At 38.9% G+C, this 25,261-nt stretch overlaps 2 protein-coding genes across 4 annotated transcripts in view; one reads left to right on the top strand and one right to left on the bottom strand.

Moving 5' to 3' along the window:
* Positions 1–11,780, bottom strand: part of LOC126380161 (nuclear hormone receptor FTZ-F1 beta) — a 43,873-nt gene extending 32,093 nt beyond the window's left edge. Inside the window, exon 1 of the mRNA XM_050029431.1 lies at positions 11,398–11,780. The gene's annotated coding sequence lies outside the window, so the exon portion shown is untranslated. The remainder of the gene's footprint in view (positions 1–11,397) is intronic.
* A 716-nt stretch (positions 11,781–12,496) lies between these two features.
* Positions 12,497–25,026, top strand: LOC126380921 (ras-related protein Rab-9A). Of its 3 annotated transcripts, XM_050030497.1 has the most exons (6): positions 12,497–12,609; positions 12,702–12,973; positions 14,460–14,660; positions 21,989–22,131; positions 23,054–23,200; positions 23,366–25,026. In XM_050030497.1, the coding sequence occupies exons 2-5, from the start codon at positions 12,764–12,766 to the stop codon at positions 23,181–23,183; spliced, it is 684 nt and encodes a 227-aa protein (XP_049886454.1). In that variant the 5' UTR covers positions 12,497–12,609; positions 12,702–12,763; the 3' UTR covers positions 23,184–23,200; positions 23,366–25,026. The 3 variants fall into 3 exon arrangements, with proteins under 3 accessions (XP_049886454.1, XP_049886447.1, XP_049886451.1); XM_050030490.1 differs by having other exon boundaries at positions 12,497–12,973; XM_050030494.1 differs by lacking the exon at positions 23,366–25,026 and having other exon boundaries at positions 12,497–12,973; positions 23,054–23,206.
* The last annotated feature ends 235 nt before the right edge of the window (positions 25,027–25,261 follow it).

Genomic DNA, 25,261 nt, shown 5'->3' on the forward strand with positions numbered 1-25,261 from the left:
GTATTCATACATATTTAAGTGTGTTTGTAAATGTATGAATGAATGAATGTCTTTAATAAAAATCAGAATAGACTAACTGAAGTTCGTTACATTGATACGTTGTTACGGGAATCGTGTCACAGCACTATTGTACCGCTAGGGTCATAGTGTTGTGCTCTAGTACGCACAGATTAGTGTTGTGATAAACAAATAAATGCAAGGTAAAACAATAAGGTTCAGCAAATGTTTGATGAAAGTTTTAGTATTATGTATGGTGATATGACAACATACATAATACATAAACAGCCTATTAGACGTCCCACTGCTGGGCACAGGCCTCCCCTCAATCAACCGAAGGGGGTATGGAGCATACTCCACCACACTGCTCCAATGCGGGTTGGTGGAGGTGTTTTTACGGCTAATAGCCGGGACCAACGGCTTAACGTGCCCTCCGAAGCACGGAATCATCTTACTTTTCCGGACAATCAGGTGATATGATAACATGGTTGTTTTTTTATACTGTTAATTTTCTCTATTCTTCTATCTCGTCATAATTACTCGTTGTTACAATATAATCTAAAAAAATACAATTGGGTACTTTCCTAGGTCAAAGATAAATTATGAAATTCTGATTTTTCTTACTAAGTAAAGACAGATATCTAAAGCTGTCAAAAATCGTTTTCTGTTTTCTATTTAACTAATAAAGGAAAATGTAATAATAAGTTCGACATTTTCTCACGTTTTTCTTTGACGTCACAGGTTGCTTTTGCTATAAATTCGTGTTTTGACGTTTAGTAAAAAGTAACTGATTTGCCTAGTTGGAAATTACCCTTCTAAAACCTTTTAACTGCCTAACCCAAAATAAATTCTTCCTAATTGAAAAAAGTAACCTAGTCGAGAAAAAAAACACCTTAGTAACTAGATGTTTTCTACATAGTACCTATAGGTTACCTACCTAGAACTTAATCACGATTATTGGCTAAAATTTAATCGTTTTTATACCCACTAAGCTATTAAAAACGACGTTATGACCGAAGATGGAGTCGTTGGACCATTTAGAACCTTTTTAGAATGTTATTAAGTACACTTGTCAGTTACGAGGTTGTTACATGTCGATTTGCATATACACATTCACACGCCATGCTCGCTACCTTTCAAGGCTATTCGATCATATAAGACAGCCGAATTAAATATACCTACGATACTTTGAATTCGAATACTTTAAAGTTTAAATATAAAGAAAGTACACTTTATGCATTGCTGGCTGGCTTAGGCAATGATTTAGAAAATAGGTATATACCCACGTACCTACTGTATTGACGGTTATTACTACTAAGCAGAGACTATGGAATTCTATTTGGTACCTATTCCCTTTTTCTCTTGCTGCCGCCACATTGATTAATCGTTTCATACACGCGCGCCGGTTCAGAGTAGAGAATTCCAGTTTACATAAGTGACTTTATAGCTTTAAATGGACCTGATGGATCGATACCGACCCCGCCGGCGTGGTCGACGATTTCCCTCAATCAGCGCTTATCGCTATCGACCCACTAGGGTCCATTAATTCTTTCAAATATTTTTCCTTTCAGACGACGCCCTGAGCCAAAGTTGGCGCCCAACTGGACACCCTCAGGCCTCTGTTGTCTTAAATGTTGTACCGGGCGGAGCCTTAAGCGCTCCCCATTTGTCTGGCCAAGTAGTTAATGCCATCTGCGGCAAATCTACAATTCACGTCAAAAAAATAGCTTTTAATACGTACGAGCTGTATCCATAGGTGTACTTATTAAACAAAACAAAAAATATTACGAAAGAAAAAGCCTACACTCGAACAAAGCCCTCATAACAAATCCCAAATCCCTCATAGCGCCGTACGAACATCAGCTTCGTTTTAAAACTACTTATAAGACAAAGAACGAATGGGACCGGGCGTCATAGAATATGAACAAGGTAGTTCCGAAGGTCCCTGCTCCCCGGTGGTAGTGGTCGGCAGACGCGCGCTGACTCACGGCCGCGCTTCCGCCTGATAGCAAGGTCACCGCCCGCGACGCACACACATACGCACCCCCACACAAACGCGCGGGAAAGTAGTGAGAGTACATTCGCGCGCAACAATCACCGCCATTCAATTTGACATTTTATTTTTTAAATAAAAAAGTAAAATGTCATTCAAAACAGCCAGCCCGCTAAACAGTATACAAAATAAAATTTAAAAGTCGATTGCAGTATCCTTGTCGAAAATTTAATAAGAATTACTGCCGTCGTCGCTCCGGTGCTAATGAAGGCAACGGCTCGGCCAAGATGCCGTCAAAACAAGTCTATTTCTGTTATAAAAATTCGAGGCCGTCACCGCAATCTGCAATTATTGAAATTACTGCTTTTGAGTCGAGTTTTAATTCTGTGTGAGGTTTTTTTTATACAAAATGGTTCGACAAAAACGAATGTTACCTACCTAGGTACCTACTCTCATATCGTATAGTAAGAAGGTATGTAACGAAGTAGTGCCTTCTATTTTTAGCCATCAGTAACTTACGTAGCAGAGCAGAAGTCGTGCACGTTTTATTTTAAACTTAGAAGACATTGGAATAGCGTTTGAATACGGTTCCAAAATTAATGATGGTGAAAGTTCCACGGAACATTGGTGTGTAAACATTTGCTATCCCGCAAAACGTTGATGCAAAATTTGGATACTGCACTAGCCTAATTAGAACGTAGGTATCTAGGTAGGTTCGTATATAATGTTTGATTATTTTCAAATCCAACGAAAAAAAAGAAACCAGGTTCAGTGTGCAAAATTATAGATGGTCTAATGCTAACCTATTTAAACTTGTAAACCATTGATTGCACTGAACAGATTCAAGTGATAGCGATCTAGAGTCAACAGCACGCGCAGGCCGAGCGGTAACTGTAAAGCAATGGCTAATTACTGCTGTAGTTCAGTGATTAATCAATTCCATCCGGCTTACAGCTAACAATGACTCTGGTACAGGCGTGGATTTAGAGTAAGAGTAATTTATTTACCAATAGATAGCAAATGACCCCGATTCCTGCAGACACCTACTAATTTTATTTTTTATACCGACTTCAAAAAAGGAGGAGGTTCTCAATTCGACCGTATTTTTTTTTTTTTTTTTTTATGTTTGTTCGGGCATATTTTCGTCGTATATGAACCGATTTTGATAATTCTTTTTTTGTTTGAAAGGAGATATACCCAAGGGGGTCCCATGTCAAGGAAGTCAGGATCTGATGATGGAAGACCAGAGAAATCGAGGGGAATTTTCAAAAATCGTAGGAGCGACTAGTGCGTTTGTAAAGTCATATTGATCGGATCGATCTTTAGGCTTCGGGAAAACTTCCCGACCTTCGAAAAGTGGTCAGCATCAGGGAGATACCCATGGCCTGGCAAAACTATACAACCTGGAGCAATTTTTCTTTCACGAAACGTATTTAAATCTTGATCAAATTCAATCGCCGGTGCAAAAAAACAAAATGGCGGAAAAAAAAGATGGCCGCCATACAAAATTTTGTCGATTTTGGAAGAAGCCCGTTTGGGTAAAAATAATGTATGGGGCGCTTACTCAAAACGTCATGTAGAGTACGGAAATACTTTCTGGTCACCAAAAACTGCTCCGCATCAGAGAGATACTCTACGGCCTGGCAAAACTATCGCACGTGAACCAATATTTCTTTCAGAGCACTTATTTAAATATTGGTCAAATTCCATAGCGCGTAAAAAAAAAACAAAATGGCGGAAAAACAAGATGGCCGCCATACACAATTTTGTTTTTTCAGAAAATGTCTCGGGATATAAAATATATATCGGGGTTGTGATCGGATCGTCATGTTAAGTATGGAAATACTTCCCGATTTTCGAAAACTGCTCCGCATCAGGGTGACACCCTACGGCCTGGCGAAACTATCACACCTGAACCAATTTTTCTTTCACGAAACCTATTTAAATCTTGGTCGAATTTAATGGCCGGTGAAAAAAATACAAAGTGGCGAAAAAACAAGATGGCCGCCATACAAAATTTTGTTTTTTCAGAAAATGTCTTGGGGGTAAAAATGATGTATAGGGGTGTGATCGGAACGTCATCTTTGAAAACTGCTCCCAATCAGGGAGACATCCTACGGTCTGGCAAACCTATTGCACCTGGATTTTGTTTGTTTCCACGACACCCATTTAAATCTTGGTCAAATTCTGTCGCCGGTGAAATAAAACAAAATGGCGGAAAAACAAGATGGCCGCCATACGAAGAGGGACAGTTTCGAATAAACAGGACACGCGAGCTGCTTTAGCAGCGAGCGAACCACGCGAAATCTACTGTATCTATATGTATGCGTGAGTGTGTATGATAGCAGCTTCCACTGACAACCACATGTGTGTATGTGTGTGTGCGTGTGTGTGCGCGCGCGCGTGTGTGTGTGTGTGTGTGTGTGTGTGTGTGTGTGCGTGTGTCTGTGTGTGTGCGTGTATCTGTGTGTGTGCGTGTGTACGTGCGCGTGTGCTCGTGTGCGTTAGCGCGTGTGTGAGTGTGTGTGTGTAAACATGTTCATCAATAATAATTGTGATCACTACTAATAATATATTATATTATTATATATGAATATAAATCAGAAAATCTGTCTGTCTGCATCCTTGCTCGGTCTAACCATCACTTAAAATCGTAAAATAAAATAAAATTTTTAACAAAAAAAAAACCGACTTCAAACGCAAAACTAAAAAGCAATAAATAAATTTACTTCGCACAAAGTAATAAGTACGTATTTTCAATTAGTTAATTAATGTATAATTCTGAAGTCGGTGCCAAGTAAATGCTACAACAACCCTACTACAATATCAAATTACTATGTACACACAATATTGTTTAATACCTATATCAAAGCAATTACAAAACAATGTCAAACAAAAAATTACAAAACAATCAGTATTGAAAAATATATGAATCGGTACTTCGTTGTAGCATTTCCTTGGCACCGGCTTCAGATTTATAAAATAATTAACTAATTGAAAATACGTACTTATTACTTTGTGCGAAGTAAATTTATTTATTGCTTTTTAGTTTTGCGTTTGAAGTCGGTTTTTTTTTTGTTAAAAATTTTATTTTATAAGTTTTACCCGTCATTTTCTTTGTCAACAAGTTAATTTTAAAACGAATTAATAACCCGGGCGAATAAAATAGGCTTCTCTCTAGTATGCAATCCGTTTGGTGTACTGTCTACTTAACTCTGTCGGGTTATTGGCCTTTTTTAGACGATTGTTTTAGATTTCTGCTTAAAATTGACGTGTGTTCCATAAATTTTATGCCTGTCGATTACCCGTTTAACTTAAAATTAGATGGCGTCTGCAGGAATTAACACGAATGACGATGTAAAGACGGGAAGACAACAGATGGACTAAGCCGTAAGGCTGTTACTGAATGGTGGCCAAGGGATAATATGCGATATCCAGGCAGACCACCAGCACTGTGGTCGGAAGACATTGTGAGGTACGCCGGAAAGCAATGGATGAGACTTGCACAGGACCGGAAAGGATGGCGTGAAAGAGAGGATGCCTATACTCAGTAGTGGGTGGACACAGGCTAAGTAGATAGTAAATAAACATTTTCCTCTTCATCTTCATAATCTATCTACTCCTTTTCTTCCATAGTATATGTAGTAGTTTAAGTAGTGATATTTAATTATTTTAACAATTATAATTATGTGTATTATTATTATGTAGTTTATGTAGTCGAAAGTGTATTTATTTTTATATGCACAAGTATTCCCATGCTGCACTATCCCGCTATATTACTTAATATTCAATATCTCCTATACTTAAAGGTTGCCTGGAAGAGATTGCTACTTAGCAATAAGGCCGCCTATTGTACTAATTCTATTTCTCTTTTGTTTTGTATTTTGTTTTTTCCTGTTTGTGCAATAAAGTATTTGTTATGTTATGTTGTTATGTTATAAACAATGCAGGAGCAAACTCAAATGCCTGTTCACTCTTGCATTGAAAATACCCAAATGAGGAACTCTCCAAACTACGTTCACCAAAAACAGTATAGATGGCGTTTTACAGCTTTACGTGATAATTACCTATTTTCTCATTACTCGGGTACATAATTATTCCAAAATACAATGTAATGGCAAAATATATAAAGATAATTGTCGCTTGATGTTTGGATCACATTATGTATATATTGTATAGTATATTGCCACCTATATTGCTTCTTTTTATTTTGATCAGAATAATAATGGCAGGAAGATGTAATTGTGGCTGGGTGTAATGAAAACAGTCATCATTTATACTAAAAAAAAACAAAGATAAATTAAGCATATTAGAAGGTTAAATGAAAGAAAATGTGTACAGCGCTATCTATAGTATCTATATTCTTTTTGAGAAACGTAGTCTAGAAAGTCCCTGATTATATGTATCGAATTTTAGTAAGTACTTACGCTAATGTTTCAATTAGTTTTATTATTATTGTTAGCCTGTATTTTTTTTTAAGTTAAGCCTGTATGATCCCACTGCTGAGCAAAGGCCTCCCCCGTGTCTTTCCAAGTATCCCGGTTCTGTGCGAGCTCTCTCCAGTCTTTTCGATAACCGTCGAGATCACCGCGCCATCGTTTCCGTCTACCACGTCTACTGTGTCCGTCCTGTGGTACCCAATTAGTTTTATAAATGGTAAATTACTAAACTGCTCTTAACACATTTTTGTCTTATAACCTTCATAGTAGCTATAATTATTCTACTGATTTAGGATTAGGCTTAATTAAAGTCAACTGAAGTCAATTTACAAGTGCTTCATTTAAAAAAGTGAATGGATGAAATTTGGACTTACTTTAGACACGTTTTGGATATTACACTTGTCGACATCATCTCCTTATAATCAGTTGATATGGGTGTTATTTATTAGATATTATGCTATTAAGCCGTGGTAGCCCAGTTGGTAGAAAGCTTGCCTCTCACTTTGAGGTCGCAGGTTCCAATCCAGCACAGGCCTAAACCAATGATTGTCGAATTTGATTTCGAATTCATGTTTGGATCATAAATTATTATCACGTGCTCAGCTTCGAAGGAAAACATCGTGAGGATACCCACATTCCCGAAGAATGTATTTTCGGAGGTATGTGACCTAACCTGTGTTGGGTTGGTTGGGCGGGTTGGAAGGTCCGACAGGCAGTCGCTCCTGTAAAAAACCGGACCTGTCAAATCTTCAGATAAGGTAAGTGGACCCTGTGAAAAATCAGGAATCAGACTTTTTCGATTTAATTTTCTCTTCTGCATCATGGTCATGGCATTAACACCAACAGTAAATAGTAATGGTGAAATATGGTGGTAGTAGTGGGATGCCAACAGTTATAGGTAACTCGGTAACCTGAAGTAAGTCCGCGAGCTGAAGGTGCTGCAGGAACCTCCCTGACTGTTGGTTCTGGAGCCTGCGCGTGTCACAGCACGTCTTCGAGGTGTCTTTCGTCTTTAAAGGCATATTTTGATCTACTGTCGTATTTTAGTATTTTCTTCAGCAATTTTCTTATACAGTCCACTTTTATTACTCATTTTTGGTCTTGGGTCTTGATTTGAAGAATCATAGAGATGATAAATCGATCAAAGTACAGAAATTGAAACGTAAATCAAATCGTACTAAATTATCTCTAATCCCTTATTTACTTCAGCTTATAATCATAATGATACCATTTACTTCAGCTCCACGGCTAAATAGTTGGTCCTGTTTCTCTGACACATTGAATTTCACTTGACATATCAATAGGGTATTTGACCGGGTCAAAGATAAATTACGAAAGCTAATCTAGGAATAGAAGCCAGTCTAAGATGATTAAATGTCAATCTAATTTTACCCCTTTTACCCTTTCTTTTTTATTTTGCCCCCTTTTTTTCGACCCTAGAGCAGGCAGTTATTTTGCCCAAAGGGTCAGTTTGGCGGTGCAGAGAGGCAACGTGGCCAGTATTCTGGGGACTTTGCCTCGATGTGGTGAGCTGGAGGACATTTTTTATTTATAGCTTTTTATTCTTTTTTATATTTTGTTTTTAATAATATGTGTGAATTGTAGTTGGATTGAATGTACTTATTTATGTATATTTATTTAATAAATAATTTGTATCTAATTTTAGGTACATTTCGACTTATTTTCAAATTTTATTTACGAATTAAGTAACAATGAGTACGACGTTTGACCGCTTTTATTGATGACGTCACAGGACGTTATTTCGATACAAACTCCAAAGAAAACTTTCGTTTTGACGTTTTGTAAAAAGTATTTACTAGGTTGTCGAGTAACCTATTAGTAGCGCAGTAATGACTGGCCGATACATAACTGAATGCTACTCTGTGTAGCAGTTCCTATTTCAACATCTATTTTGCAATTAAACAACAAATGTTGTCGGAGAATGGACTGTGTCAAGATACGAATCTGATAACAATAAATTATAAGGTAGGTACCGATATCTACTTACTAAACTGCTTTAATTTATAAGTAATACCGTAGAGTTATGGCAAATTAGTCGCAAATGAAATTTAATGAGAAAATTATACATCTAGTTTAACTAGGTGCCTACCTTTGGCAGGTCAACGTCTCAAGTGTTTATATTCTATCGTGGGACCAGTTTTTTTTTAATATACCTACCTATTTGTAGGTATCATATCGTCATGATATATTGTTTGTTCTATTATTAATAATTATGAACAGTTACTAGTATCAAAGTCAAAATTTTCCATTACCCAACTCGGAACTGGTTTCAGAATTTTCCGCGTTCAAAACATGACATTTCAATAATCCGAAACATAATTTACGAGGTACCATTCCACATTTAAAAAGTTGTGTTACAAAATAGTTGGGTTCGATATTCGAATGCAATTATGACAATTTATGTGCAGACAAACTTGTATAGTCGTTGAGAACGGTTGTTTTAATTAGATGTAAATCTAACTGTATATTTACTTTATCTGACTGTGTGGATCGATACTATAGCACCAGTACACCACCCACGGTTGTGACCAGTGATGTTCGTTCCTAAGAATGTTCCCAAAGTGGGAATTTTCCCGTTATAAAAACTGTTTAATAGTAAAGACACTGGCTGGTTTTCTTTATTTCAAATTTATCTTTCTTGTACTCTGGTCTAAAGGCATGTAATATGGAATATTACTATGTGTAGAACTGCAACTCTCCGCGTCCCACCAGCGTCCGAGCTAGGTTTACCTCCCCCTCGGGTATACTTTAGTCTTGAATCGTGAAAGCTGCGCGCGGACCGTTCCTATTATTATTTTTCTTTTATTTTTGACGTTCTTTCGTCTCATTCGAATTTCTGTTCTGTGGCCCTACCGGCTAATTCACGGAGCTTCGGCGACTTTAGAACGATTAGATAAATCAAAGATGGCGCGCCTGCGTGGCGCATATAAATATTTATTCATCAAAACATGCTAATACGTAATTTGCAATAAAATTGAACCTAGACTAAGTGCTTAATATAAAAATAATGTGAATGCAATTAATTAGTTCAGTGAATTTTTAACTCAATTGTAAACTGTAAAGCCTATTTTTTTATATTGCGAACCTTCATTGTTCTATTTTTTTTATGATTTGTGTGGTAAATAAATAAATAATTATTCATTGATAAAAGCTTCTATCGGAAGTAGTACTACCTACCTGTGTAAGTATTGTAATTGGTAGCCCTCAGACGTCACACACACAGTTGCGCGTACGATAACGTCAATGTGTAGTGTCTGTGACACAAAGTTGTTAGTATGAAGTGTCTGGTGTGATAAAGGTTAGGTAATAAAGTTATTTTTTGCCTTCTTTTTTTATTCCCAAATTGGGAACATTCTCGGGAACGCCACATGACTGGTTGTGACGAAACAAGTTAGGTACCTACAGAGACATGTCTCACAGTCAAGCTTGGTAGCTTTTATGAGTCAGTTCAGTTGTAGTAGGTATCTATAACAAAAGATCGTAGGTAAATTTTTTATTTGAGATTTAACTGATTTTAGGAGATGAGATCATAAATTGGCCAGGTACCTCTTGAGCTTTGGTAGTTAATATAATACCTACCTATTCATCTTACGATTACAACTTGTTACGGTTTGTTAGACTTTAAAATCTAATCTTTAGGTACCTATGTAGGTAAATAAACAGGTAAACGGCCCCCGTGGACCAGTGGTTGACCGTTGGGCTCACGATACGGAGGTCCTGGGTTCGAATCCCGGTGGGGACATATCACAAAAATCACTTTGAGATCCCTAGTTTGATTAGCACATTACAGCCTGATCACCTGATTGTCCGAAAGTAAGATGATCCGTGCTTCGGAAGGCACGTTAAGCCGTTGGTCCCGCCCGGTTACTACCTACTTACCGATGCAAGTAGGTAAGTAGTCGTTATATGAGTCGTGTCAGGTGCCTTTGGCGGCTCAATAGTAACCCTGACACCAGGGTTATGAGATGTTAATCAACTGCTTCAAACTTAAATTACACACCTACATAAACTCGCGCTTATTTCCCACCGGGGTAAACAGAAACTATGGAATCCCATTTACTTCGATTCTGACACACTCATCAGTCGCTTCATAAACGCACGCCGGTTCAGAGTTCAGAGTAGATCGTACTAAACCTTCAAAAGTTCATTTAACTATTTAAAAATCTAGACTACCTATTTGAAAAGATTGGATGTGCAACGGTAAACGCGCTATTATGATAAGTAGATAGGTATCCAAGCTTGAATTTGTCGCGGCATTCGATAGCTTGCATACCAAATCGCTGCATCATCAGGTCTAGTCGGGTATGCGATGGATTATGTACATTATAAGTGTATGTATAGGTAAGACTATGCGAAGGACTATAATGGTGAAGATTGATGCCCCGTTACTTGAAAAATCGAGGAACGTGACTGTTTTATCAGATTGGAAAGACGTAGATAGGTAGCATGTACCTACCTAGGTAGTTAGGTATTTATATTTCCGGATGGATTATATTATTTATTATTCTAAAAATAATAACTACCTACCTACCTATAAAACGTTACGACATTATCTTTGTTTATGATTATACACAATTAAAATGAACTGTAAACAAATACTATTAAAATAATTAATAGTGTTCGTAATTGTAGTAATCATACCTACTAAATGTGTAGTTATTAGTAAATACAAGCATTATAATTTACATTAAAACTTGAATAATATATAAATCACACTTTTGTTTGCGATTGTTTTGTTAGTGTACGTAATAAGGGGGCTCGAAGGACACGGCATCTGCGCGGGGAGGAGGGTGCGGGGTGAGCACCCTTGGCGTCACGTGACGAGCGACCTTCAGGCGGCGCACCGACCTTGAGCGGCGCTCGCCCCGCGCGCGGGTCAGAGGTGAATGCACGCTCGCCTCCCGCCCCGCGCTGCCCCCGCGCCCCACGCACTCCCATGCCACTCACCTCTACAACACCATCCTTCCACCACCGTCATGATCACCAACCGACACCACCGGCATGGTGAACCGAGCACCCACCCGCCGCGAACAGGTACCGACGCGGCACACCTTTCCCATAAAATACCACCGACAAGTTTATTGACATCGAATCTCACGAACGATTGCGCAAATGCGAGTCTTTCAAAGAAACAAACACATACAAAGTCCTCTTAGACGATAATACACTTTTCTCATAAAATAAAACGTTTATTCACTCAATAAATACTTTTTCACAAGAAAAACATTGAACACAACGCGTTATCGCGGGCGCAGTATCACCATGTCCTCTCACCTCCGCAAAACAAAGCGGAATAAACTCACGCAAACGGGTGAAGCGAGCGAGCGACCGAACACGAACACAATCGTGCAGGACATCTCGCGCTAGTCGCGTATGCACGACCTCCAAAATAAAGGTAAAATTAACGCCATCTCGCGGATTATTATTTTACTGATAGATGGCTTTTAACCCAAAAGATGGCGTTAAATGTGATTACTGTTGTTTCTAAACATTCAGATTATATTATATATTTTGTGGAGCAAGAGAAGAAAAGAATTTATAATTATTCCATTAAATCTATACATCAATAAATATTTTTGAAATATTACAAAATTCATACTAATATTATAAAATAATTTGTCGATTACTAGATGTCGCTGATGAAAACGTCTCTAAACCGCTGTGGTATAAATTCTATTAATAACAAATAGATGGCGTTAAATAATAGTGATTCAAGTTGTAAACTTCCCCATTCGTTGTTACTCGATTTTCCGTTCTGTTTTATCGATGAGATTATAAATATGTAAACAAACATTGAGATTACTGAGTCTCTATTCGCTTAACATCTAGTACGCGCATTTTTTTTAAGAAGCGGCGTATGTATTTTTTCGTCTTCTTATATTTTATTAGGGAACGTAGCCTGGAAAGTCCCTCATTGTGCAAATAATCAAATAAGTATACTCTCAATTTGAATCGACTTTTTCCGAATAAAGACGATACTCATTTAGATATCGATTTCTTGTGCGCTGCACTATCTGCTGTCGTCTGTCTGTCAGTCAGTCAGCTGACGAGTGAGGATGTGTTTGTGAATTTTGTGTCGTATTTTTAATTATTTTCCAGTGTTTTGTTGCAAAAACTCTGTAACATTATATCGAGTGTATCTTTACCCGGCTTTTACACGTACAAAGTTCGTCATCGCGCAAGACATAGTATCAGTTTGCAAAGGAAATGAGTCATTAATTAAACAGACATATTTTGTGTTAACTTTCAAGGCTGTTGGCAATAAAAGAAGACGTACTGGACTGGAGGTGTATAATGGTGATTACTTGACATAATGGTCGAGGATAATGAGCGTGATTACGGGAGGACGGCCAGCAAGAATACACTCCTGAAGATAGTGATTCTTGGAGATGGTGGTGTTGGAAAGTCTTGCCTGATGAGCAGGTTCATTTCCAACCACTTTGACGACCACAGCTTCCACACAATCGGGGTGGAGTTCATGAACAAGACAATAGAAGTTAATGGAAAGCAGTATACATTGCAGGTTAGTAGTTTTCCAAGGTATTTAAAGTTGTTTATAAAGGCTGTTTGGTGCGTTAATATTTGCACAGGCTGTAAATGTCGTGAGGTAGTAATGAGGTAGCCTTGTATCACTGCAATTTGCTGTAGAATCAGGTTATAACTGTGGTTGAGATTGTAGTGTCAAAAAGAAGGTATGCAAAGTAGTATGTGTAGGGTTGCCAGGCGTTTAACAGTCATTTCCAGCAAAACATTTGTGTGTTACGTGTATCTGGCTCAGACTTTTTGTTAGAGTGGCGATACTGACGACGACATACCGGGCGAGAGGTCAGGGGGGCACAGACGAGGGGAGAGTGAATTCCGTGTGAATACACATATTTTTCTCCTTAGGACATTGCCAGTTGAATCACCGGATTGTCCATAACAGTAAGATGATTCCATGCTTCCAAAGGCAAGCTAAGTCATTCGTCCCAGGCTACTAGCCCAAATACCTCCACCAACTCACACTGGAACAGTACAGGAGTATGTTCCGTACCCCTTCTGGTTAATTGGTGGGAGGCCCGTACCCTGCAGTGGGACATATGTAGGTTCAAACTAGTCAAATCATTTACTTTTTACTTAACGTGAAAACACGAAATTACAATGGAATTTGCATGAAAAAGCACTCTGTGATGTCTTGGAAAACATGATAAAATGTTGGGCTTATTATTAAGTTTTTCATAAATAGAAAAAAGAAAATGATTTTTATTACTTTTAGATCTGTCTTTATTTAGTGATCAAAATTTCATTATTTATTTGGAACCTAGTACCCAACCCAATTTATGACACTTCACAAATCTAAAAGTTAGTATAATGTAATACATGCAATATTTTTCTAAGTTGTATGAACCACATACATAGAACAACTAACATTGCTGTGACCTTAAATAACTACAGTTGACATTGAAACTTAACAAGTCTTAGTAAAAAACACAAATGTAGCATTCAGATATAATTCATAGGACTGTGATATTTTCCTGTTAAATGGTACACTGACCCCTAAACTCAAGGTGCTTGGCTGTAATCTGCATATGTTTTCGTACAACAAGAAATAGTACATTAATGACATCTGTGTGTAAAAGAAAAACCATCCGTATTAATTGGTGAATGTTCGATTAATAAGCCAAGGATTCTGTGGCTTGTGTGGTTGTCTGTGGCTTTGTTGGGTTGTATCTTTGTATCACATACATATTATCATAGAATAAACAAAAATACTAATATATCAGAAGGGACACTTGCCCACACCGATGCAAGCTTTGTTTACTAGAACCAATGGCTACTATTATCTTCAATATTACTTGCAGACACTTTTGGTATAAATAATATTATGCAAACCATCCTACAGACTTCAGTATTCATTTCAAACTAGGTCATTCTTTTTTTTTTCAAATTTTTGTGCTCACACATGCGATCGGTCGACTGACCATAAGCAGTTATTATGACTTGGTCATTCTATTATTGTTTATTTTTAGGTATGGGACACAGCAGGCCAGGAACGGTTCAAGTCTCTCCGGACTCCATTCTACAGAGGCTCAGACGTCTGCATCTTGGCATATGCCATCGATGACCGAAGCTCCTTCAACAACATCAAGATGTGGATGAACGAATTCCTGCATTACGCTGGAGTTAAAAATGGAATTGAAAAGTTCCCTTTCATGGTTGTTGGTAATAAGGTATGTTTGTTTTTAATTTACTTACTTGACTTGATTTCTTTTTTTTCTTAATTTTAAGAGTACTCTAAACCAGCGAGCATGGAGACTTTGATCACGGCGGATGTAGCGAAAGTGGTGTGTCAGATTCGTAGTAAGTGTAATTCTTTGGTCTCTGCCTACCCCTGTATCTTATGTATGCTTCTTGTCGAGTGCTAACGACAAACGTTTAAACTTTTACACATGAATCAACTAAAATACCGACGTATACATACATACATAAACAGCATAATTATATTCGTCCCATTGCTGGGCACAGGCCTCCCCTCAATCAACCGGAGGGGGTATGGAGCATACTCCACCACGCTGCTCCAATACGAGTAAATACCGACGCAAATCATAAAAAAAATAGGTAGGTTAGGTACGCATAATTTAAAAAAAAACCATTATGTTCTATTTTCAAAAACTATTCGTTTTGCGTTTTGACACACGTAACTATGTGCGTTTAAAAATAGAAATCTGCGACCACAGACTAAAAGACGTTTTTTCTCTCTTTTAATAATCAGATACAAAGACCTTGATCAGATAGCACATACCAAATGACATAAAACTTTGGAATGTAACAGTCACATCAACACGCCTATTTATTTATTTATTTCTTTTATTGATAAAAACACTTTCATGATTTCATAATCATAACATAAGTTCACGACTATATCCCAATTGGATAGAGGTAGATAGAGGCACATCACATCCATCGCAAGATGAACTAAGTACCCACACCAATGTGATAGGTGGTGAGACGTATCACCTTCGTATCGTGTGGGTTGATGGGGTTGGTATTCCACCTCACAACCCACACGATAAGATGGTGTCATGGTTATTATTGAGCCGCCAAAGGCCCCTGACATGACTCGTGTAACGTCTACCTACACACTTACATCAGTATGTAGTAACTGGGACCAACGGCTTAACGTGCCTTCCGAAGCACGGATCATCTTACTTTCGGACAATCAGGTGATTAACCTGTAATGTCCTAACCAAAGTAGGGATCACAACGTGACTTTTGTGTACTTACATACCACCGGGATTCGAACCCGGGGCCTCCAGATCGTCAGCCCAACGCTCAACCACTGGACCACGGACACCGTTGAAAACTGCACTTAAGATAAATTAATAACTCATTGGTGCAAGTTCGGTACCGGAATACGAACCGAGCGCTCCCCATTTGAGAAGTAAGGTCCACAGGACCACAGTGACTCTTCACTTCTTCATGACTTCCATTGTAACTCATGTTACGTCTGTAAGTCATGAGTCCGTCTGGACTCATACAAATTAGGTCGAAAGATCGATGCTATCGGCAATTCCTTTTATATTTACCTAATATACCTACCTACGGTTTTAGCTAGTCATGAAGCGTGTAAATAATTACGCGTGTTATCGTGTCGCAAAAGCCTAGAGCAATGGATAAACCATGTTGGTGTGGTAGGTAGGAAGTAAAATTGATTGATACAAAAAGCGCGACGGCGGCGTTTGCTCGATTTGACTCACGCATGCACGCGCACTCATTATTAATTACATTACGCACTCCGTGGGTAGGTAGGTATATGTGCAATATTGAAAATCAAAAGTTTCGAACCAACGAGTAAAATACGCCTCGAAAATTTGAAAAATCTACCTTTTAGACCGACTCCTATCTATTGTTGAGCTTTTAAAAAGTTTATTATATTCCTAAAAAATACTCACTACACATTTTATACTAAAGACCTTATTACATTACACGAGCAATCGGCCCCGATAGGTAGGTATTGGGCCGTGTACATCGGATGTGCGTGGCGACGATTTCGCCGTACATTGTATAAAGCCCCGACGCATCGACCCTGACCAATCGCATTATATAATAAGTCCTGTAGTTATATTACTGTTTGTATATACTTAGTTACGTTGTTATTTTCTAAAGGGTACGGAATTGGGAGGTTTCACTTACATACACTTGCGTGACTGGCGGCCTGAGGCAAACCCAGTTTTATACACGTAACTCGGTCCTACGTCGGGCTTGAATATTAATTAATTACATAACAGTATAATAGGCTACAAATACATAATTATAGAGGCGTAGAGCTGCTTGCTTCTTCTTCTATCGTGTGGGTTGTGAGGCGGAGTACCAACTTCATCAACCCTGGTGTCAGGGTTACTTATTGAGCCGCCAAAGGCCCCTGACATGGCTCACGTATCGACTACTTACATTAGTAAGTAGTAACCGGGACCAACGGCGTAACGTGCCTTCCGAATTACGGATCATCTTACTTTCGGACAATCAGGTGATCAGCCTGTAATGTCCTAACCAAACTAGGGACCACAAAGTAATTTTTGTGATATGTCCCCACCGGGAATCGAACCCAGGGCCTCCGGATCGTGAGCCTAACGCTCAACCACTGGACCACGGAGGTCGGTAGCTGCTTGCTGATTGGAAACGATTAAAACAGTAAAATCAGAATCGATTGCGGTTACTCATACATAAGCATAACGGACACCTTCGAAAGTTGAAAGTAGATTTAATCTTTAGATAATCTCAATTTAACTAGTGTCGCAATTGGGCAGTTTCCCAGGTCAAAGACAAATTATGGTATTCTGATTAAATAAAGACAGATCTAAAGCTGACAAAAAAAATTGTATTTTTTCTATTTAATTTATTTACGAATTTTAATAAAGAAAAATGTAGAATATCTGCGACATTTTTTGTCACGTTTTTCTATGACGTCACAGGTAATTTTTTGTTACAAATTCCAGAGTAATTTCGTGTTTTGATGTTTAGTAAAAAGTAACTGATTTGACTAGTTGGAAACTATCCTATCGTGTGATTCGTTCTTTAACGATGTTTAAACTATTTTGTAAGATCGTCGCTGTGGCTACCCTAGTAGGAATTGCTAGCGTTTGTTTCTGTAGGTAAGTAGGCGCGTGCGCAATTTATACGATATGCTTTTATAAATGTACTTACCTTTATAGGGCCAAATCGTCTTATCGATCCCGGACCCCCTGATCGTGAGCCCAACGCTCTAACCACTAGACCACGGAGGCTGTTAAAAACATACTAGGAAAAGAACCGTGGGTGAACCATACATTCTACTACTATTAAATTTATCTACTCAGCCTGTGTCCACCCACTGCTGGGTATAGGCCTCCTCACTTTCACGCCATCCTTTCCGGTCCTGTGCAAGTCTCATCCATTGCTTTCCGGCGTACCTCACAATGTCATCCGACCACCGGGTTGGTGGTCTGCCTCGATATCGCATACCATCCCTTGGCCACAATTCAACCATACATTACTTATGTAAAAAAAGTGTAGAGCTCTCGGGACTTCACAGCTTTGCGACAGGGAATCCCTGGGCTTAAACCAGAGGTCATCTGAGGTCGATGCAACATCTGACTCAAATAATTAAGCGCTCTCCCATCTGAGTCATAATCATGATATAGGTACGGTCACGAGCATTAATATGTATACACTTTGGTACCATGTCACATTAACTTTTTTGACAAATTGAACTGTAAGTCTCACTAAATGTCAAATATGTTAGTGCGACACAGTCCTAAAGTGGGTACATTATATTGATCACGACTGTACTACTTACTTGTGGAACCAACCGGCACTGGCGGAAGTCTAGTCTTATTCATTATTCTAATAAGAGCTAGATTCTTGTCGGTAGACTTCTTTCCAGGTTTGTCTATCTTTTGCAAGGTTCTTGGCCTCATAAAGAGAAAATTTGATCGAAAATATCTGACTTGGACGGGACTTAACCCCCTGCTCTTGACATACGCCTGGATAAGCGGTTTGGTTAGGACATTACTGGCTGATCACCAGATTGGCCGAAAGTAAGATGATCCGTGCTTCGAAAGGCACGTTAAGCCGTTGGTTCCGGTTACTACTTACTGATGTAAGTAAGTAGTCGTTACATGAGCCATGTCAGAGGCCTTTGGCGGCTCAATAGTAACCCTGACACTAGGTTTGATGAGGTTGGTACTCCACCTCACAACCCACACGATAGAAGAAGAAGAGGTTAAGACGGAGCGTCTGTGGAGATACGGCGTGACACCTTCTGAAATTGATACATTTATGTCATAAACAGACTACCATTATGACACTAATGTTCAAGAAGACCTTGGCGCTGACTATAATTAATTGTAACGTTCGTCCGATCAATAACATAGTCGAACAAGCAATTGTGATTTTCAATGAAACGAATTCTTTAATCATTACTCAAAGAAGACTAACTCAAAACGTTTATTTGCTAATATAATACAAAACAAAGAGAAGCAGTGTACTAGGTTCAAGATAAATTATGAAATTCTGATTACTAAATAAAGACACATCTAAAACTAACGAAAAACATTTTCTTTTTTCTATTAAACTTATTTATGAATTTTAATCAAGAAAAACGTAATAATAAGTCCGACATTTTGTCACGTTTTTCTATGACGTCACAGAGTGCTTTTTCATACAAATTCCATAGTAATTTCGTGTTTTGACGTTTAGTAAAAAGTAACTGATTTGACTAGTTGGAAACTAGCCTATACATAATGTGATCCAAATATCAAGCAAAAATTATTTTTATATATGCTTCTGCCATTACATTGTATTTTGGAATAATTATGTACCCGAGGAATGAGAAAATAGGTAATTATCACGTTAAAGATAAACAACGCCATCTATATTGTTTTTGGTGTACGTAACCTGGAAAGTCCCTTATTAGAATAGAATAGAATTTTATATAAGATTCATCATCATCAATTTAAGAGCCACGCTCTTGTCGGTGTAGCATTTTCCATTCCAGTCTATCAAAGGCCAATTCCTTGACTTCCCTATAAGACACGACGTTAACCTTTTCTTTAATCTGTTCCATGTAAGCTCTTCTTGGTCTTCCCCTTCCTCTCTTTCGTTCTAGCTAAGAAGACCTTCTATATAAGATAACTCTACCGATTATAAACTGTTCGATTTAAAGGTAGAGCCGTAAGGTAAGAAATCCGGTACCGGTACCGGTTCTCATTAGTACCCAATCGAAATAATTTTCGGTACCAAAACACGATGCGACTCTTAGCCAGTCCTCTGACCTAACGCGCGATGTTGCTAGTCATAAAACCTTTATGTACGTTTATGAAAGCAGAAAATTGAATTGAAAGATGTCATTTCACGTCATAACTTAATCATCTTAACCGATATTTTCTTCAACTATTCAAGACCTGGGTAGATGAAACAATTTTGAATACATAGATATTCAGCTGAATTCAGCCTATATTAATATAGCTTAACTACCTAACCTGTATTGGGCTGGTTTTTCCCTTCGCGGGCTGGAAGGTCAGACAGGCAGTCGCTTCTGTAGAAAACCGGACCTGTCAAATCTTCAGGTTAGGTTAGCGGACCTTGTGAACACGGGATAACGCTAAGGAGATAGGCCGAAGGTGGCATGCTACTCTTTCCGGTCTTGTGCAAGTCGCATTCATCACTTTATTGTAATTTTAATTAATATCAATGACTTTGACTATGCATGAAGAAATCCCGGATGTACCTACCTAACCATGTAGGCCAAGGAAATACCTACTTATTTAAAATGATACAATCACCGACTCTTTCCTGTTCGACCGCAACATTTGAACGACAAAAAACTACGGGGAAAAATGACGTCCGAAGAAAACCAGTGTGTATCATTAAGAGAATTTAAAAAATAGCCTCCCTTAGTGCATTTTAGCACTACTTATTCAAATCAGTCACTTTTTATTAAACGTCAAAACACGAAATTACTATGGAATTTGTATGAAAAAGCACACAGTGACGTCATAGAAAAACGTGATAAAATGTCGGAATTTTTATTCGGTTTTTTTTTTAATTCTTAAATAAGTTAAATAAAAAAAATATATTTTTCGTTAGTTTTAGATCTGTCTTCATTTAGTAATCAGAATTCCATAATGTATCTTAAACCTAGTACACGACCCAATTGATGGATCCAAAGTGGCCGTAGAAATATTTGTATGGTAACTTACCTACGCATTACATCCGATGTCTCATCATTCCCCTAGCATTATCTATCCCGTTTTTCACAGGGTCCGCTTACCTAACCTGAAGAATTGACAGGTCCGGTTTTTCTACAGAAGCGACTGCCTGTCTGACCTTCCAACCTGCGAAGTAAAAACAGGTTACAGGTTAGGTCACATACCTCCGATGATTCAAACAGCGTTTCTGTGGCAGCTTTTAAAATGGCTGTAAAGTCCGATGCGCGAGCGACAGTAGCGGCCTCACGACGTTTTCCTTTACCGCTGAGCACGTGATAATCATTTGTGATCCAAACATGAATTCGAAAACAAATTCGACAATCATTGGTTTAGGCCTGTGCTGGATTCGAACCTGCGATCTCAAAGCGAGAGGCAAGCGTTCTACCAACTGGGCTACCACGGCTGCGATACATCCGATGTCTCTAGCTAAAGTGTACTACTGTCGTTTTCGGACTCGGATCGGTAAAGAAAAGGATGTAGTGCGAAAACGTCCTTAGAGCATCATCTCAGGCCTTTACATCTTTATCAGATGATTCAAACAGCGTTTCTGTGGCAGCTTTTAAAATGGCTGTAAAGTCCGATGCGCGAGCGACAGTAGCGGCCGCACGACCGGCATTGTAGTTGAGGGTTATAAGGTGGTACAGGTGGTCAACATACAGGAAAAACCTGGTTATTCCACACACCCTAAAGGAACAGTCAATGCCGAGCCGGACCAGTACCTAATAGACCTCGCATAACAGCCAATCTGTAAAAAACTGTCCGCGGCGATTCTTTTCCCTAGCGAATGCGTGTAACGACTGACACTGTACACCCGAAATTGTACTTTATTTCAACAGTCATAACATCTTAATTTGAGAGCACGAATTTATACTGTCTACATAATTTAATGTATACGTATTTACAATTACGAATTAGACCACAAAAAAAGTTTTCATCTCAAGCTCCTCCGTGCTTCGGAAGGCACGTTAAGCCGTTGGTCCCGGCTGCATTCGTTAATAACCATCAATCCGCACTGGGCCCGCGTGATGGTTTAAGGCCCGATCTCCCTATCCATCCATGGGGAAGGCCCGTGCCCCAGCAGTGGGGACGTTAATGGGCTGATGATGATGATGATGATGTATTTACAATACGGTTCAGACGATTTTTTAGAAAAGCTCCATAGCGAATGTGAGTCTATTTGATTATAGGACATCAGTGCCGACCCGACGACATAACCCTGAAAATCCCGCACCATAAATGTTTAAAGAATCGCGAAATGATAAACGTTAGAAAATTTTAGATAATAATGACTATAACATTTTTTTTTTCAGTCGGACGTGTCGTCTAAAGACCGGGAAGTGAGCTACGAGCAGCTGAAGCACTTCTGCGAGGAAAACAAGATCGCCACGTACATCGAGACCTCCGCCAAGAACGACAATAACGTCGTCGAGGCCTTCTCCATGGCTGTTTTGAGGTTAGACTTTTAGGGCTCAAACTTGATGACAGCGGCAGCGGCGCGGCGGCCGCTTTTCCGTTCTCGATGCCAGCGGCCAGATCGCGCGGTGTTGCGGCGGTATAGAGTTGTGTCTCAAATGAACGCGATGTCGAAACGGCGACAACGCATTTTCGATTGTAGTTCTTTTGTTTCGTACGATTTATTATGGGCAAAAGAAGATCTGAATCCCTATAATGAACAAAGGAAACAAAAAGGCGAGTTTCAAACGCAGAGACACCGCTCGACTAGAGCGCACCGCTCGTACCCCGCTCGCCGCGCCGCTGCCATCGAGAACACTTCAATATAAATCTTAGCATTTGAACGCGCCGCTCCCCGCACCGCCGCCGCCGCCGCGCCGCTGCCGCTGTCATCCAGTTTGAGGCCTTATAAACTAGCTGTTACACGCGTTTGCGAAAGACCCTTCCATCCATTAAAACTATATAAGTTCCGTACAAACTTTTCCCCCTTTTTTATACCCTTGTTTACTCCTTATGTTGTGGTACCACTAATCCGCATTAAACGTTTCGCCTTTTTGATGCTAACAGCAAAGAATTGGATTTTGGAACTGCCTGCCGAGACGTCTGTTTTTCCAACTCGTTATAATCTGGGAGTCTTCAAGGCTAGGCTATTGGCATTTGATAGGTGAGCGTGATCCAACCTAAGCCACATTGTAGTCAAACGCGAGCCTCTAAACAAGCTCCCCTTAGGGGTTGAATCCCGTCTTAGTGAACACGTATGTCCTAAAAAATGTACGCCTAGCACTTGTAGTTTCTGAGATTTCGTGAGCAACTTACCTCAGACGCTGGTGGGGAGCGGAGAGTTGCCGTTCTATACGTAGTATTCCTTATTCTATGCTTATGTTTGCCTTCATTTATTAAAGAAATATTGTCGCCTTCCACAGATGGGTAGAACTAGAGCAAAAAGCGGAGAAGGAGCTAGGAATGCTGGAACACCCCGACATAGTCAACTTGCATGGCACCAGCTCGTCTAACTTCAGATCCACCTGCTGTTCTCGGTTCAGCGATGTATGAGACATGTATGAAATGTATGACTATTATATCATCATCATCATCAGCCGTATGACGCCCACTGCTGGGCATAGGCCTCCCCCAAGGATAGGTCGTAGGTGGGTAGGCCCGCTACAAGGTGGACCGACGATCTGGTGAAGGTCGCGGGAAGCCGCTGGATGCGGGCAGCGCAGGACCGATCGTCGTGACTATTATATACTTTAATTTATTTTCTTTTGCTACTGTAGATCAGTATTCGGTGTTGTTGCGATAGCGATAGTTTCGCTCTCGGTTACTCCTATTGAAACTATCGCCTCTTGATGATAATTAGAGATATGACGACGGTTTTGGCCGACTGGCCGATTATTCGGCCAATGGTCCAGTAACTAATTTGAAGGAATTTACTGTTTCTGAAGTCGGTATCGTACATGAAACTATGAAGAACATAATATTCATAATATCAGCTATTTACTATTACATTGTTTTAGGTTTACGCGGTTATTATCATAATTAAAACACATAATAACGGGTTCTTACCGCGTTTAAATCAGGTATATGAGACTCCCGATATTTCGACACTGTTTCAAGTGCCATGATCACGGGATGAAGTCATCATAAACGCGGTAAGAACCCGATATTATGTGTTTTAATTATTTACTATTAGCACTAACAAAGTTGGTTATTGGTTGAATTCATGATAACACTGTTCGGAGAACCCGTGACTTACATCGTTGTATCACGAGATCTAGTCGGTTTTGCCGACTAGTCATTACTACGATATTGGCCGAGCAGTCGGCACATCTCTAATATAGTCATAATTGAAAGAATTTCTGAAAAATGGCAATACTTATCGTTGAATTTTACCGATAGTGCAGCAGCACTGCTGAATGGTTCAGCTGGTATCCTATTCTGCCAGGGTTTCCACCTATTCAGTCAGGGGTCATATAATTTAAATCAATTAGGAAATAGATCTTATTAGTCACTCCATAAACACTATACTTTCAAGTATTCAGCAATAGTAATCCACTTGTAGTCACATTCTGTACAAAGTGGTCATAATAATTTATTCACGAAAATTGTAAACTACATAAGTAACTCATGTACAATAATTGGCTACGATACAACGAATTACTGTCTTTAGTCTACGATGAAACCATTTGTAAATATAAATATTTTTGTAGATGAAACATTGACACACGAAAATGTAGATTTAGAAAGCACTAGTTTTCTACTGCTAAAATAAAAGTAAACAAAATAACTGTAACCTAGTTAAACGCAATTATAATATCACGCTGAAGACTGTATAGAGTGAAAAAATAAAAACAAACCAAGATATAAAAAGGAGGACCAGAGGGTCTACAAAAGCCACATTGGAGCAATTCACGTAAAAAACAAAATCGTAATTTGTATTTTTTTTATTATTTTAAATCAGACAACATGGTCCATACAATATATTAACTTACGTATAGTAATTGTTAGCCTCCCCTCCCCCCACTCGATAGTGGTATAAATATTTGATACTTTTATGATCGTGTCTGCGTATTTTTTTTAGTTTTAAAAGACATTTGGTTGTGATTACGTGCGTTTGTCCTCGATGTAATGAATCTCGTAACATTCTGTAACTACCTTCATATTTTTATTATGAATATTTTTTTTTTTTTTTTTTGTTTAGGTTTTCCCCGAAGGGTAAGGCAAAGGGAACTATGCCCATACAGCCATGTCTTACGTATTTTTTTTCTTGATGAATGATGAAATGATGAAAGGTGATGATGATGAAACCTAAGCCCCCACCCTCGGAGTAGACTCCTACTCCGAACCCCAAACGAATTAACTCGAAAGTCCGCATAAACTTTCGAGTTATGAAGCGGCTTCCTGACACGAAGCGAAAATAGGCAGATACACTTTGTTTATTGAATACTCCAATATAATAACACTCGCGAATGTCTTCCGACTAACTTAATGCGATCATCAACCACAAAACACCACTTCGTATTAATTATTTAGATTATTGAATGAAGAAAGCAACTGTCCCGTTCCCGTTTCCCGCCAAAAAGCCCTTATTATGAATAATAATATTTATTTTTTAAAAGACATTCCATGTC

The sequence above is a fragment of the Pectinophora gossypiella genome, chromosome 3, assembly GCF_024362695.1.
Source record: "Pectinophora gossypiella chromosome 3, ilPecGoss1.1, whole genome shotgun sequence".
NCBI lineage: Eukaryota > Metazoa > Arthropoda > Insecta > Lepidoptera > Gelechiidae > Pectinophora > Pectinophora gossypiella.